The sequence below is a fragment of the Dermacentor andersoni genome, chromosome 1 (genome assembly GCF_023375885.2).
Source record: "Dermacentor andersoni chromosome 1, qqDerAnde1_hic_scaffold, whole genome shotgun sequence".
In the NCBI taxonomy this organism is placed as follows: domain Eukaryota; kingdom Metazoa; phylum Arthropoda; class Arachnida; order Ixodida; family Ixodidae; genus Dermacentor; species Dermacentor andersoni.
Genome location: NC_092814.1, coordinates 87184494 through 87199578, shown reverse-complemented (window position 1 = coordinate 87199578; position 15085 = coordinate 87184494). Strand labels below are relative to the sequence as shown.

General features: G+C 46.9%; 1 protein-coding gene across 1 annotated transcript in view; it reads right to left on the bottom strand.

Moving 5' to 3' along the window:
• Positions 1-15085, bottom strand: part of LOC126544089 (uncharacterized) — an 88310-nt gene that overhangs the window by 27227 nt on the left and 45998 nt on the right. The window contains exon 8 of the mRNA XM_050191291.3: positions 1379-1489. Coding sequence (XP_050047248.1) covers positions 1379-1489 — 111 coding nt within the window. The remainder of the gene's footprint in view (positions 1-1378; positions 1490-15085) is intronic.

Genomic DNA, 15085 nt, shown 5'->3' with positions numbered 1-15085 from the left:
CGAACTCGTCCACCATTAATTTGTCAACAGCTTCCGGAAATTCTGACAGCTCGCTCCAAACTTCGACAACACCGGCAACGGCTTCGTTGCATTCATCAGCCATCACAGAGCATGCGGAAGCCGGCATGGCTGAAGCAATTTCGGATGAACCACTCGTACATGGCCGTGCGTACGCGTCGAGCACCAGGTCGCGAGTTTGGCTGCTTTAGCCCTAATCTCCCCTTATTCTTCAAGATCGTGCTGAGAGTGCTCCTCGGAATCTTGCACGCTGCGGGGACATCAGACTTGTCACCGCGTTCGTCCTGATTTATGATTTTGAGCTTCACGACGAAAGGCGAATTCTGGCGCTTCATCACGGCAACAGTGCGGGAGAAGGCCCACAAGACACACACACAATGAACCAGAAAAGCAGCGAGACAACTCGCACTTTCGCCATCTTGCACAACGAGGGCACAAGAGCCTCTGATTGGCTGTCTGAGCAAGCGCTGCGGGTGGGCCAGGATCATTTTTTGCAGGGGGGTGTCAAAGGCTAGCTCAACGCAGCGCTGTCATGGTAGGGAGAGCGGTTGGATGGAGCCGCACCGCCGGGTTTCGCCACCACCACGAGGGAAAGCAAACTTCTGGGGGCATTTTTCCGCAGCTTGACGTTCGATATATCGGGAGTCGCTGCTATTTTTGTTCGATGTAAGCGGAATTTTCGCTATATATACTCATTTTAACTATACCTTGTCCAGAAATTGTTTGATATATGGAATTCGATCTAAACGGGTTCGATATAGTCGGGTTCGACTGTAATGCAGGCACATGAGTGAACTCATTTGTCCCTGCCATCACCTACTGGCACCCTGTCGGTGACTACATCTTCCACGTTAGTGTACGGTGTCTGAACATTTACTTCTATATTCAAGTAGTCGGTAAAAGTCCAGTCGGCCTAGTCAGTCAGTCTTAGCACACTAACAGGAACGTGCATGTGGCTGAGACTTTTCATGCAGTCTGGAATCTTGCACACACAACACACAGCAGCGGCAAAAACCATGAAGAAAATGTGATGACATGCTACACAGCTGGTATACATATGGGAGAAACCAGAAATGGAAAAGCAAAAGCGCCATTGCTGAACGTGCATTGTAAATTACACATCTGCAAATTTTGAACAAACAGATTGAATTATCGAGGTTTTACTGTATGTGAGACACTTTAAATATAATTTTTATTGGTGCTTTAGCTTTGATGCACTATATTGATGTGCACGATTGTGCACACAGCTCATGAAGGGGTTATTTCGGCAGCCAGTACAACCATTAGCGTTTTTTATCTTTGCTGGAATAATGCCACACATGCATTAGTTATACAGTCTGCATAAACAAGAATTGCTTACCCTGTTGTCCATGCGCTGCATGCTGAGCATAGTTCTGAGTAGAGAGGGTTGACGGTGGAGCAGGGCTTTGGTTAGGCGTTGGACTGGATCGGTTTGGCGGATTCAGTGAACCTGAATGAAGCATTGAAGAGCGACAGAGAAAAAATTTGACAAATTTCCCTACATGAAAGCTATATTCCAGCAGAGTAAGCTAGTGCACTAACTTCTGACGAGGAAATCGACAACATTAGATGAAAAACCAAAACCAAGGATGAGAAGCTTAGTTTACTGAAGACAGACCCCAGCACCAAGATGTTGGGGCAACATTCCCAGACAAAATGATCAATTCAAATTTTTCATTGCATGCTCTCAGTGGTCAACATACTAAATTATGTCAGCCACATCTAACAGATGGGCTATAAATGCCCATAACTTGCTTGAAAATAATCGAAGGTGCAATTGTGTATTCCTCTAGTAAAACAAGAGGGACTAGGTCGTCGACGCTGTGGGTATAAATTATACCCTTGTGGGTATAATTTATGGGAGGTGCCAAGACTAAGGGTGAGCTGAGGTGTCTGGTGCCTTGATGCGCGGTGTGTTTTGATGATGTTTGAGGTTTAATGGCGCAAGGGCCAGGTATGGCCAAAGAGCGCCATGCTAGTGGTAATGAATATGCAGTGGTCTGATGGGTTCTGCGAGTTTATAGCGACGTGGCTGTAGAGAGGCCTAAAAGAGTTGGTGTAAATTGCATAAAATGTACACGTAATAAAATTATGGCAATGATTAATGACGTGTACTATGATCACTAAAATGCATTAAGAAAGAATGATGCATTATATAAAATATGCGAGATGTTAAATTGCTTAGAGCACTACTGCCTCGCCAAAGCCCTTGAAACACAAGGGCCTAGAGGCTTGTGCTATTCAAAATAATTATCACAGCGGCATCCTCTGAAGAGAGGGGGCGCTACGAACGTGTGGGGCTAATAACATGCAACACAACATCTTTCAAAAAACCTAGGACTGCGTTGGTGTCAAAAAGTGGTTCTGGACCAAGTAACATAACAGGATGAATGGGAATGTGCTGCCGGTATGCTAAGGGAAAATGTTTCTTTCTTTCAAATTCAGCTTCCAGACACTCCAGTAGGACGTGGAGGATGGTCAGCCTCTCCCCGCATCTACCACAGGTTGGAGGTTCGTTTCCCGTGAGTAAAAAGTTATGTGTGCCAAATGTGTGTCCTATTCTTAGACGACAGAATAGGACATCTGTCCGGCGTGATTTCGTTACAGGAGGCCAGAAACTTAATTGTGGCTTTATTACATGCAGCTTATAATTTGTTTCCAGGTCCCACAAGCGTTGCCAGTAGTTTCGCAGTTTTCTTCTTAAGAAAGGCTTCAGGTCTGTGACAGAGACCGAAGCAGTAGGATTAACTGCATGCATTGAAATTGATGTGGCCACCTGGTCCGCTAGAATGTTACCCTTGATGCCCCTATGTCGAGGCACCCAGCATATAATCACATGTTGGTTAGATATATATGCTTTGCACAGGACCGAATAGAGTTCATTAATTACCGGATTTTTGTGGTTACAGAATGACATCAAGGCCTTCACAACACCAAGGGAGTCCGTATATGTAACTGATTTCTGGAGTTTTGATTTATTTATCAGCCGACAATAGTGCGTAGGCCTCAGCCGTAAAGATACTAGTTTCCGGATGTAGTAAATCGGATTCCGAGAAGGATGGACCGACGGCTGCATAGGACACCCCGTCTCGTGACTTCGATGCATCTGTGTAGAACTCCGTGCAGGAGTATTTGTACTGGAGTTCCCGGAAATGCATTTGGATTTCAATCTCTGAACCGTGCTTTGTGACTTGCACAAAAGATATATCGCATTGTATCAGCTGCCACTCCCAAGAGAGGTATCAGCTTGGCTGGATGCATTAGGTGGAGCTTGAGGAGTGGGACATGCATTTCATCACCAAGCTCCCTCACACGCAGCGAGAAAGGCCGTCTTACGGAGGGACGATTATGAAAGAGTGTAGCATATGTCATATCGTTAATGGTTAATACAACACGGATGTTGAGGATTAGAGTGGACTTTCAAAAAATATGTTTGGCTGATGTATGTTCTCTGCAGATGAAGTGACCACTCATTTGATTCTGCATATAAACTTTCAATGGGACTTGTTCTGAAAGCTCCAGTGGCCAGTCGGATTCCTAGATGGTGGACCGGATCTAGCATCTTTAGCGTGCTCGAGGCTGCAGAATGATAGATCACGGCACCGTAGTCCAACCGTGATCGAATGAGGCTCTTGTAAAGGTTCATTAAACATTTCCTGTCGCTGCCCCATGTTGTGTGGGATAACACTTTCAGTAAGTTCACTGTTTTTAAGCATTTGACCTTGAGATATTTTATGTGTGGAATAAAAGTTAATTTAGAATAAAGTATGATGCCTAAGAACTTGTGTTCTTTGTTCACGGGAATTCGCTGACCATACATTTCGATACTGGGATCCGCAACGAGCCCTTTGTTTCTCGTGAAAAGCACACAAGAACTCTTGTTGGGGTTCACTTTAAATCCGTTTTCTTCTGCCCCTTTAGACACTTTGTTCAAGCCCTGTTGTACTTGCCTCTCACATACTACAAGGTTGCAGGATAGGTCGTCTACGTAAACAGATTAAAAAATGGCTGGCGATAATGAAGCACGAAGGGTGTTCATTTTAACGATGAAGAGCGTGCAGCTAAGCACACCTCCTTGAGGTACACCAGTTTCCTGTAGAAAAGGTCTCGACAATACATTGCCGATTTTAACGCGGAAGGTACATTTGGACAAATAGCTTTCTAGTGTATTTAACATATTTCCACGAATGCCCATTTCCAATAAGTCTCGCAAGATCCCGTATCGCCACGTTGTGTCATACGCCTTTTCCATATCGAGAAATATCGATAAGAAGAACTCTTTATGTACAAATGCGTCCCGGATATTTCCTTTAATATGTACAAAATGATCAGTTGTGGAGCGCCCTTCTCTGAAGCCACACTGATAGGGATCAAGCATTTTGCTCTGTTCAAGGAAATGAATGAATCACCGATTTATAATTTTTTCAAACACCTTACACATGCAACTTGTGAGGGCTATCGGGCGGTAACTTGCCACTGAGGGAAGGTCTTTGCCTGGTTTCAAGACAGGGACCACAATGGCTTCCTTCCATACGGTTGGAAGGTACCCTGCATCCCAGATGGTGTTGAAAAGTGTGAGTAGTGTAACTTGCGTATCATTGTGTAAGTTTTTAAGCATTTCATACATGATTCTATCAGATCCTGGTGCGGAGCTCTTGCATGCGCTCAAGGCAGCTCTCAATTCGGCAATACTAAAAGGACGGTTGTGGGGCTCATTCTCTCGACTTTTTCTTGTTAATGGCGTACGTTCTTCTATTTGTTTATATTTGAGAAAAGATTGCGAATAATGGTTTGAACTTGACACGCTCTGAAAGTGCTCCGCAAGTGAGTCTGCCTGATCTTGCAGTGTATCGTCCTGTGTATTTACCAGAGGGAGTGAATATGTTTGTCGCCCTCTAATTCTATTTACCCTGTTCCAGACTTTGGCCTCATCTGTAAACGAGTTAATACTCGATAAAAACTTCTGCCAGCTTTCTCTTCTGGCCTGACGGCGGGTTCTCCTGCCTTGGGACTTTACTTTTTTGAAGTTGACTAGATTCTCTGCAGTGGGAGAAGCGCGTAGCAACGCCCACGCTTTGTTCTGTTTCTTTCGAGCGATGCTACATTCGACGTTACACCAGGGGACATGCCGTTTACACGACAAACCATTTACAGTAGAACCTCGTTAAACCGTACCCGCTTAAACAGTAGTTTCGTTTTGCAAGTAGTAAAGTCTAATCCCCGACTCAGCGGCCATTGAACATAATGTGTTTCGTATCTGCATAAACCGTACCAGCTTATTGCGTACGCATCGGTTAAAACGTAGTGTTTCAACTTTTCGTCGCGCAAACACAGCGCTGCGCCGTCTTCATCGGGCGGCCCGGCAGAACAACACGCCTCAGAGATCGGAACAACGGCCTCCAAGTGCCCTGTGCGTTTGCGCGTGAAGCCACATCAACATCAACATCATTTCGACGCCGTGCCAGAGAGCGTTATGGCGTCGTGCAAGCGAGGACTCGCGTCGTTCCGAAGCTTGGATAAAAAAGACGCCAGGTGCTCGGCATAGAAGAAAAATTAGACATCGTCCGTGCTATCGAACGTGACACGAAGAAGTCGGCGCTGACACGCAACAGGGATCTGCTGTTTACTACAGTGTGTGGCATTTGGAATGCGAAGAAGTTGCTCGGCAGCGCTGCTGCGACTGCGAAGATATGTCGGCTACGAGGTTCGACTTTTTGCCATCATTGCCTGTGTTATTGCCGAAGTGTCGACTAGCGACAGTGACGAGGACGACACGGAAAGCGATAGCACGGGCGATTCAGGCCCGACAGTGGCATAAGCTGCGCGTTACGTCAGCCTCATGAATACAATCGTCGCGACGACCATAGGGGCGCGATAACCTAACTATTCCAAATGAAAATTATTCCAAACTCCGGCACCCGGCAATGAAAAAGGCGCCCCCGGGACTTCTGCAGCAGTACTGCGCACGTGCACAGTGAATATGTAACGCCAACGAGGAATCTGCCATGCGAGTGTTTGCCGAGAAGAGGGGGCTGGCTGAAAAGCTGGCACGCAGCTTCAGTAAGTTTGAGGCCGCTGTCGTCGTCGTGTTAGGCCGCGGCGGCATCAAACGAAAATAACGCTTTTGTCGCGCGAAGTGAATAAATACTGCATGTTTTTTCCCCTTTCATCGCACTCTCTCAGAGTTCCATTTTCAACAGGTAAGTGGGCGATCTCATGCTATTCGGTTAAACAGTACTACCGTTTAGTACGTACCTTTCCCGAGCTCCGGCCAACTACGGTTTAACGAGGTTTCACTGTACTTCCGATATGCATTTAGATGCGGCATCTATTATGAAGGCTGTAAAATACTCCACAGCAGCATCAATTTCTAACGAAGACATGTCAGCCCATGAGATACTAGTGAGAGCTCGGAATTTCTCCCAGTCAGCTGTATCAATCTTCCACCTATGAGCCTGTGGTGGATATTCGTTTTCTTTAGGTGTTCTTGGCAGTATGGGAAAGTGGCCACTTCCGTAAGGATTGTTGATAACTTCCCATTCGAGTTCAGGCAGTATACACGGGGAAACTAGGCTGAGGTCAATTGAAGAAAATGTTCTGTTTGCGAGAGAATATGTGGGTGCCTTCTTATTCAGCAGACACGCACCAGAAGATAAAAGGAACTGTTCAACAAGACGACCTCGCGCATCTATACGAGAGTCGCCCCACAGGCAGTTGTGCACATTCAAATCCCCAAGGACAACGTAAGGTTCTGGCAATTCATCTATGAAGGACTGAAATTCATGTTTAGTTAATTTGTAATGTGGGGGTATGTAGAGCGAGCAGACAGTGATAAGTTTGTTTAGGAGAACAGCACGAACCGCCGCTGCTTCAAGGGGCGTTTGTAGCTGCAAACGTTGACACGCTATGCCTTTCTGAATAACAATGACAATACCGCCCGATGATGCGAGAGCATCATCGCGATCTTTCAGAAAAGTAACATACTGTCGAAGAAAGTTTGTGTATTTTGGTTTTAGGTGTGTTTCCTGTAAACACAGCACTTGCGGATTGTGTTTGCGGATGAGTTCTTGTACGTCATCAAGGTTTCCAAGAAGACCTCTGACGTTCCATTGAATAATTTGTGTATCCATATTAAAAGTAAATTGGTGCTGTGTTTACGGAAATGGAAGTGATGCCTTAGTTTACAGAGCTCTTTCGAGGCCCTGTAATGGGGGTTTTGCTTTTTCTGGAGCGTTCGAGGGAGTCTCGCCGCTCCTTAGGCGTTTGGTGCGCCTTGAGGACAGGTGTAGTGTCCATTGCCTCTAGTGAGGCTCCGGACACGTGCTCTTGCGAGCGAGAAGTTTTCAGAGAGAGTCCCGCCTTGGAGGGCAAGACCCCTGCGCCCACCAGCCCGGAGGTCGATGAGGCTCCCTGAGGGATTTGGCTGTGCCAACTGTTGCCAGCGCTGGAAGGGGCCGGGGAGGTTGGGGCAGCCTCGGCTGCGCCCACGTTTGGGGTCGATGGTCCCTTCTGCTCGGTTGGCAGAGCAGCGCTAGCTGCAACCACCACGGGGGCAGATGGCGTAACTGCCGACTCACTGCTTGTGGGTCGGACAGCCGCCGGAGGCCGTTGTGACGCTGCCCCCTGACGCACCACTTCGGCAAAGCTTTTCTTTGGCAGGTATGCTACCCGCCTGCGTGCCTCTTTGAACGATATGTTTTCCTTAAGTTTGATTGTGACTATTTCTTTTTCTTTTTTTCCATGATGTACAGGACTGCGAGTACGCGGCGTGTTCCCCATCACAGTTCACGCAGTGGAGAGAGTTCTCACAAGCTTCAGAGGTGTGTTCGTGGGAACTGCATTTCGCAAAGGTTTGGCGGCCTTGGCAGCTCTGCGAGCTGTGGCCGAAACATTGGCATTTGAAACATCTCAGGGGGTTTGGCACGTATGGCCTAATGCGGAGCTTAATATACCCTGCATCGATTGACTCGGGCAGGATACTTGAACCGAAGGTAATTATCAAGTGCTTCGTTTGGATTTCTTTGCCATCTCGCCTCATCTTAATTCTTTTGACATTGATTACATTCTGTTCACTGAAGCCCTCCAAGAGTTCAGCCTCAGTAAGCTCCAGCAAGTCATCGTCCGACACAACGCCACGGGTGGTGTTCATAGTACGGTGCGGGGTTACTGTTAGTTGGTTATCCCCAAATGACACTAGCTTAGGCAGTTTCTCGTATTGCTTCTTATTGCGGAGCTCCAGGAGGAGATCACCGCTTGCCATCCTGGTGGCTTTATAACCGGCTCCAAAAACATCATTCAAAGTCTTTGATACAAGGAACGGTGAAATAGTGCGCACTGGTTTGCCGGGTTTTTCCAAGTGAACTACGGAAACGTGGGAAGTTGTGGACTTGGCGTCTGAAAAACTGGAAAACTTCATCGGTGCGCCCTTTTTTCTGAGGGCGATCAGGGAGTGGAAAAGGAGCTATCCATAAAGATATGTGAGATTTCGGCAGTAACGCCAGCCACTCCTACAAGGGGACGCTGCAGGACCCGTGAAACACAGCCTGCAAACACCAGTTGTACGTTACCACTATAACCAAATATGAAATAACCTAGGTTAGCTATTCACACATGGTTAACCCTTGCTGCCTGGAAAAATTGGAAGTAAAGGGGAAGCCAGAAGAAGACAGGAAAGGTGGACAGTAAGGGAAAGACGAAGGTTGTAGGGAGAGAGAGACAGGAAAAGGCAACTACCGATTACCCCCTGGTGGGTCAGTCCGGGGGTGCCGTCTACGTGAAGCAGAGGCCAAAGAGGTGTGTTGCCTCAGCCGGGGGGCCTTAAAGGTCCGAACACCCGGCATCGGCTCAACCTCCAGGATCCCCCTTTCCCCGGACACGGCTAAGCTGCGCACGGCTACATGCGGGAGGGTCCAACCCTCGTGTGCGTGGTGTCTCAACACACCAAACGCCTGCTTACGCAGACGCCCCTGCAGGGCGCGTTGTGTTTTCGTGCACCTAGTGTTTTAGGTCATGCAATCTCGTTTCCAAGATGCAGTGAAGCAAGGGGTAGCCAGAAGCATTCGCTCTCTGTTCCCGGCACTCTTCGTGATGCCAGTATTGTGACAGAGTGTTTGCAGTTTGTATTGAGTGAGAGCTATTCATGTTAACCTGTGAGCATGTGACACCATGCTTGCTAATTTATTTAGCTAGCGAATGCTTACTGCAATGCTGCTTATGTACGGCCGGTAAAACTATGAACTTTGTGTAGTTGTCTATCAATTGCAATCAATGCTTTGCCTTTCGGAGCGAAACAGATTTTCTTTAAATTTTTTCAGGGAGAACAATTTTTTTACACTTGTTTTTAATTAGTGGGACCATTTGATGACGAATGTGGGCATTAAACATAGTTAGTTGCTCTTGGCGTGATCTGCCTTGCATGCACTGCCATTCGTAGCTGCGTAATTACGGCCCGACCTTTCTGTGAGAATTTGTTTATGAGTGCTTACTGACCAGATGTTGACCAGACCAGAGAATAAAGGAAGTGAGAACAATAAGCACTTGTCAACAAGAGCAAGGAATGTTCTGGGAACCTGTCACATTATTTTTACTGCTGAGCAAAACAAGAACAAGGTGAAAGCAGGAGCCAACGTTTCGACAAGTCCACTTGTCGAAACTGGGCCTGGCTCCTGCTTTTATTTTCTCGTTTTGCTCATCGTCTTGAATTTCCATCTCCTGCCTTCCCTGTTTTTTCCCTATTTTTACTGCTGAAACTTTAAAACCTTGACTGAACAAAATTCACGATTTAACGATGTTTTTCACTGCAAGTGCAACTTCGTCATACCGAAGTTTGACTACCATATAGACTCCTGTAAGGGCCAGACTTCTTTTTTTATAATCTTGACGAGATGCAGCCCTCACACGGGACTGAACCTTTGGTCAAAATGGTGCCAGTGCAGCCGGGGACTACTGCACATTTCTGATCCCCGAATGTACCATTCCATCAAAGGACAATGCGCAGCTCTCACCATCTAGTGAGGGCAAGCGGAAGTGTGCATGCAGCACATAAAAATTCGCTGATGCACCTGCGACGCGTCGGGGTACTGGACACGACTGCTTCTCTGATAGCCATTTCTTTTTCCGAAGTTTTGGCTGCCAAGTTAGAGGTGCAGCCCTAAAATGGGTGCGGCCCCTACGCGAGTCTATACGGTATTTTACTCCGAGGTGCAGCAATGCAAGCTAAGCAGCACCATGTTGCCCAATTTGTGAATACCCTCTCAGTTTTAGGGAGGAATGCCCACTCTAATCCAAGTGTTTTTGCTCATGGTACATGATCAGGTGCAGATGCAAAATTAAAATTGTCCAGATGAAGTTTCTTGATTCGATGAGACAACTGGATGGCTCAACCATAGAGCTGTGATGTAATGGAACTTAAATGGGCCCTAAAACTTTCCTTAAGGCCGCCATTTTTGTTCTAGACCTTTTCATAAAATATCAAAGAAGCCAGAGAAATTATGACAAAGCGCACAAACCCATGCTATCAAGTGCAGAAAATTCAGAATACCAAGAAAAATGAGAGTTACCCTAGATTAGAAATTTCACGGCTCTGGATGCTATGCTTCACCCTCCTATGACGTAAAACTGTGGTGCCCAATACAGGGATAAAAGTGGCCAAGGAAGTTTTGGAGCAGCTCTGGGAGCAGCAAATTTGGCACTTTGGAGCAGGTTTGAAGCTTGAATTGTCCGTTTTGGAGCAGTAAATATGCATTTTGAAGCAGCTTGGTCAACATCAATATGAGTGAAATGCAGGCATATGAAGAAAAGGTATTCCTTATTTGACTTTGTAGAACACTATTATGTTACAGCAGGTCAGTTCTGCAGAAGCCCGCAAGGCAAGTAAATTCATGACAGGGAAAAATTGTCATCCACTTGACTGTAGCATGAAGCTCCAAAGGAATCCCAAACAGGTTTCTCAGAAACCAGCATTAAATTACATATTGTATGTGCCAACTAAATGTGATCAAGAAAAAAATAACCAATGGCTTTCCGTGAACAGTGCCCACTCTATGTTGATAGGCTTGAGTTACTGCTAGTTGAGCTTTTTTTTTGCATGGTGAACACGCAAGTAATATTAAATTTTAATGAACTAACATTTATTACCTTTCTTTTATTCAATAAGGGGTCAATGCAAAGGTTCTGGAATACATTGAGAAATGACCGATAACAGTGTATATACCGGCCTAAAATAAACAAGAAAAAAAGCCTGCGACATTTTTTTAAAAATCCACGTGGTGAGTCCCCGCACTAGTAATATAAGTGGTCTCAGCCATAAATGTTGTCACTGGTGCATTGTGAATTATTACAAATATGCAAACCTGGGCTACAGTCTTGTAACAGTTCGGAAAGCAAACCGCTAGAAGATGCGCTACTTTGCTTTTGATAGGGACCGAAGATGCGCGCCAAAAACTGCTGATGCGACAAGAAAGAAGCGCGGCCGCTCAATCCCAGTGCCCCTATTTGATGAGGTTTGTGTAAAGATTGATGCAATCTCTGATGCGCAGAAGCGTTGTCACGGCCACAGTGGGGTTTTTCTTGTTCTTATTCTTTAATTTGTTTCACAGGCTTTTTTTCCCGTTAAGAAAAGTCTTCACGAATCCGAGGTTGTTTTAAATGCTGTTATCAGGTCATTTCTCAACATCATTCACAACTTTTTCATTGACATCTCATAGATTACACAAATTAATAAATTTAGCTAATAAACCTATTCATGCACAATAAATGAGAAATATTCACAGTAGCCACCACAAACAACACCCATCAAGGTACAATGAACACTGTTGATGTAGTGCCCTCAGGCAATTTAATTCTTAAAAAAAATAATTATGGAGTTTTATGTGCCAAAAGCTACAGTTCGATTATGAGGCACAGCTGTAAATTTGGGCCACCTGGTATTCTTTAACTTGCACCTAAATCTAAGTACACGACAATGTTCTCAGCAGCATGCCAAATCACGCGGTGGCGCCTCTGACCAGCATTGCTCTTACCTCGCCATAGAGGAAAAGCTTAGGAGAGACCCCTCAACGCCGCGCGTGAAGTAAAAAAACAGTGGAAATTTTATCCTCTCAAATGGCAAGATCGCCATTTCTGCGTCGTGCCATAATGCCCCAGTCACACTAGCAGCAAAGCGCACGCTGCAGGAGAGATTGGTCCTGAGCCGATTTTTTATTGTTTGCCGCGGCGGCAAGCGAGCCGCGAGCGAAGGAAACCAATAAGAGTGGCCCCTAAAGTGACGTATGTGCAGGAAACTGGTGTCATGCAGAAGCACCCGACAGCTTTATTTGTGCTCGCGTCTGGTTCAGCTGGGCCACTTGTTTTGCTCTATTGTCGGCTTATGTCAGCTCTTGCTCGCACTTGTTTTGGTTGACTTGGTTTGGTCTCATTCGCGCCCATTTTTCCCACAATGGTAAGTCTAAACTGAGACATCCCGATGAAAAGGTTGTTGGAGACTGTGTGCCATATCCAATTCTGAATGACAACACAGACCCTGAATACAAGGACACGAAGGTGACACCCAGTACCTCATTTTCTTTGTTTTCCGAATGCACTGACACCACAACAGAAGGGAGCACACCAACATGATTATGATCAGTGGAAACGACTTCGTCATTTTGATAAGACATTACTCGCATTAAGAATGCAGGAAAAAGAACATAAATACAGCGCTGATCTAGTATCAGCAGACGAAGGAAAAAAAATTTGCAGTGGCTTAGCTCAGCTATGCCAGGATACACGTAGCGTAAAGGTACGGTTATGCTTGGTTAATCTCTTGCCTTGCTTGCTAACCTTAGCTTATCCGGCTATGGCCTTGTAATTCAAATGCCACAGCCTTTCACATACGTCACAAATGTGTCCAAACGGATTGTTCACAAAGTCCGAGAGGAAGAGTGTAGACGCACTAGCACTTTCACCGAGTTTCATAGCATGTTCAGTGCACCGACGAGTCTTGGGATCATCTGTGACTCTCTTGATCCTGCCGCTGTTGTTGGGAGGCCATAGCACGTCGTTGAGCTTCTTGGCGAGGTCTTTTTGCTAGGCGTTCTTCACGTTGCTCCGGTGTCTCGACCGCAAGTTTTGCCTTGGTATGCTCGTTCTTTCGACGCTCGACAGCCAACTGCCAAGCGACAACCTTGGGGTCTGAAGAATTTAGGTTTTCCAGTCTTTTGCGCCACTGGCAGCAGCTCGACTCTCCTTAACCTCCATGTCGAGTGCGCTGCACCAACTGTCTCTCCTGTGCATTTATATGCACAGTGCGCCCTCCTTGCGCAGTGCCGAGCGGTGCCGGCGCGTCTGTGGAGACTGCAACGTCACACCTCTGGAACGCGCCGCAGTCGGTGGCAGCGAGAAGCACGCGCTGGCTGCGGCCATGGCGGCAGCGAGGGTGACGCAGCTGCACCTCTCGCGACATCACGCGGCTCTCGCGCATGCGCAGTATGGCAGGTGCAGAAGCATGCGAACCTCGGGTCCAGCCCGCGTAAGTGTAACTTTACGCTACAAAAGCATGCCATCATGCAGAGTGAAGCAGCAGCAAAGGCCCAGTCTGGCCTCGGCAACTCCATTGCTTAGGTGGCAATCTTAGGTGGCAGGAAAGCAAATTCGCTTCTTTCCCATCCTTCCTCGCAACTAAGCTCCCCTCACCCTCCTTCTCAGTGCCCTCAGCTTTAACGGTCTCCCCGTGCACTCACCTCCGCACCAGTGCCGCCAACCCCGCTGGCCCAGCGCCAGCTTACTCCTTGAAGTTTCGTTTTCTGCTGTTATCGGGAAGCAAGTGTTGGCCAGCGTGGGCCGTTTTGTGGTCCTCTCCCGCTATGTGCTTGCGCACCACGATATTTCACGACTCGCACTGTTTGTGCATCGTGCTATGGTGCACGAGTACTTCAAGAACAAGTCTTTCTTTTAATTTGAACAAATTTTTGGGCCCCTTCGAGTTCAAATTACCAAGATTCGGCTGTATTATGATTATACTGTCCCGTGATAGTGACAGTGAAGAATGACAGTGGCAAAACTGAGTTACAAAGTTAACTCGTTATTGGGCGAACTTGTGCCCAGAAAAACAAGTACAGTATTTACACGATTGTAAGTCGACCACTTTTTTTAAATGTGAAAATCTGAAGGGGGGGGTCGACTTACAATCGAAACCAAAACATGGCACTGCCAAAACAGCGCGACCAACGGGAGCTACAACGTAGTTACAATTTTATATTAGCACTATGGCCCTACTTGTAGCTTTTTGCTCGCGTTTCGGAAGGGTTTTTCAATATTTTTGAGTGTTTTAGAGTGCACGCAACACTCATGGGGGGGGGGGGGGGGGTCGATAGTTGATGGAAGCGCTGCTGTTCCATTCACGGCAGCACCCTCAGAATGGCAGCGCTTACGGGGAGTATCGGTGGTTAATGGAAGAGCAGACACCGCTCACGGGTTTCTCTTTCCCTGTTGAGCTTAACTTTCTCTATAGTTTGACGAAAGGCATTGGTTTGACGTGTTCCAATCGACTGCCTGCTGCGTGCTACTTCTATGCTTCCTCAGTCGTCATGAGTGCACCAGGCCCACTAATCATTCGGCACTCGTTCACAGTAGCGTTCAAGAGGGCTGCCATCCTTTACGCCGAAGAAACATCACTGCACAGCGGGCCGCAAGTTCGATGTTTCTGAACGGGTGGTGCGAGAGTGGCGACTGCAGCGAAGAGAAATTTTCGCCGTGACAGAAAGTGAGAAATTTCCACGTGCCGAAGTCTGGACGCTATCCGGACCTGTACGCTAAGCTTGCGGTGTACGTCGCCGAAATGTGTGATCGGTCTGTGTCCGTGAAGTGCGACATGGTCATGAAACAAGCCCGGATCTTTGCCTTTGAAGGACCTGCTCCGCCGTGAGTATGAGTGGCTGGTGGCACAAGACCGCGCAATTATGAAAAACTGGACCTGTCAAAAGAGCCTCCCTGACGGCTGCGTGTGGTTGGGTGCATTCGGCGTGGGCTGCTGTTCCACAAAATGTCGTGGTGCGGTCATTTGCCAAAT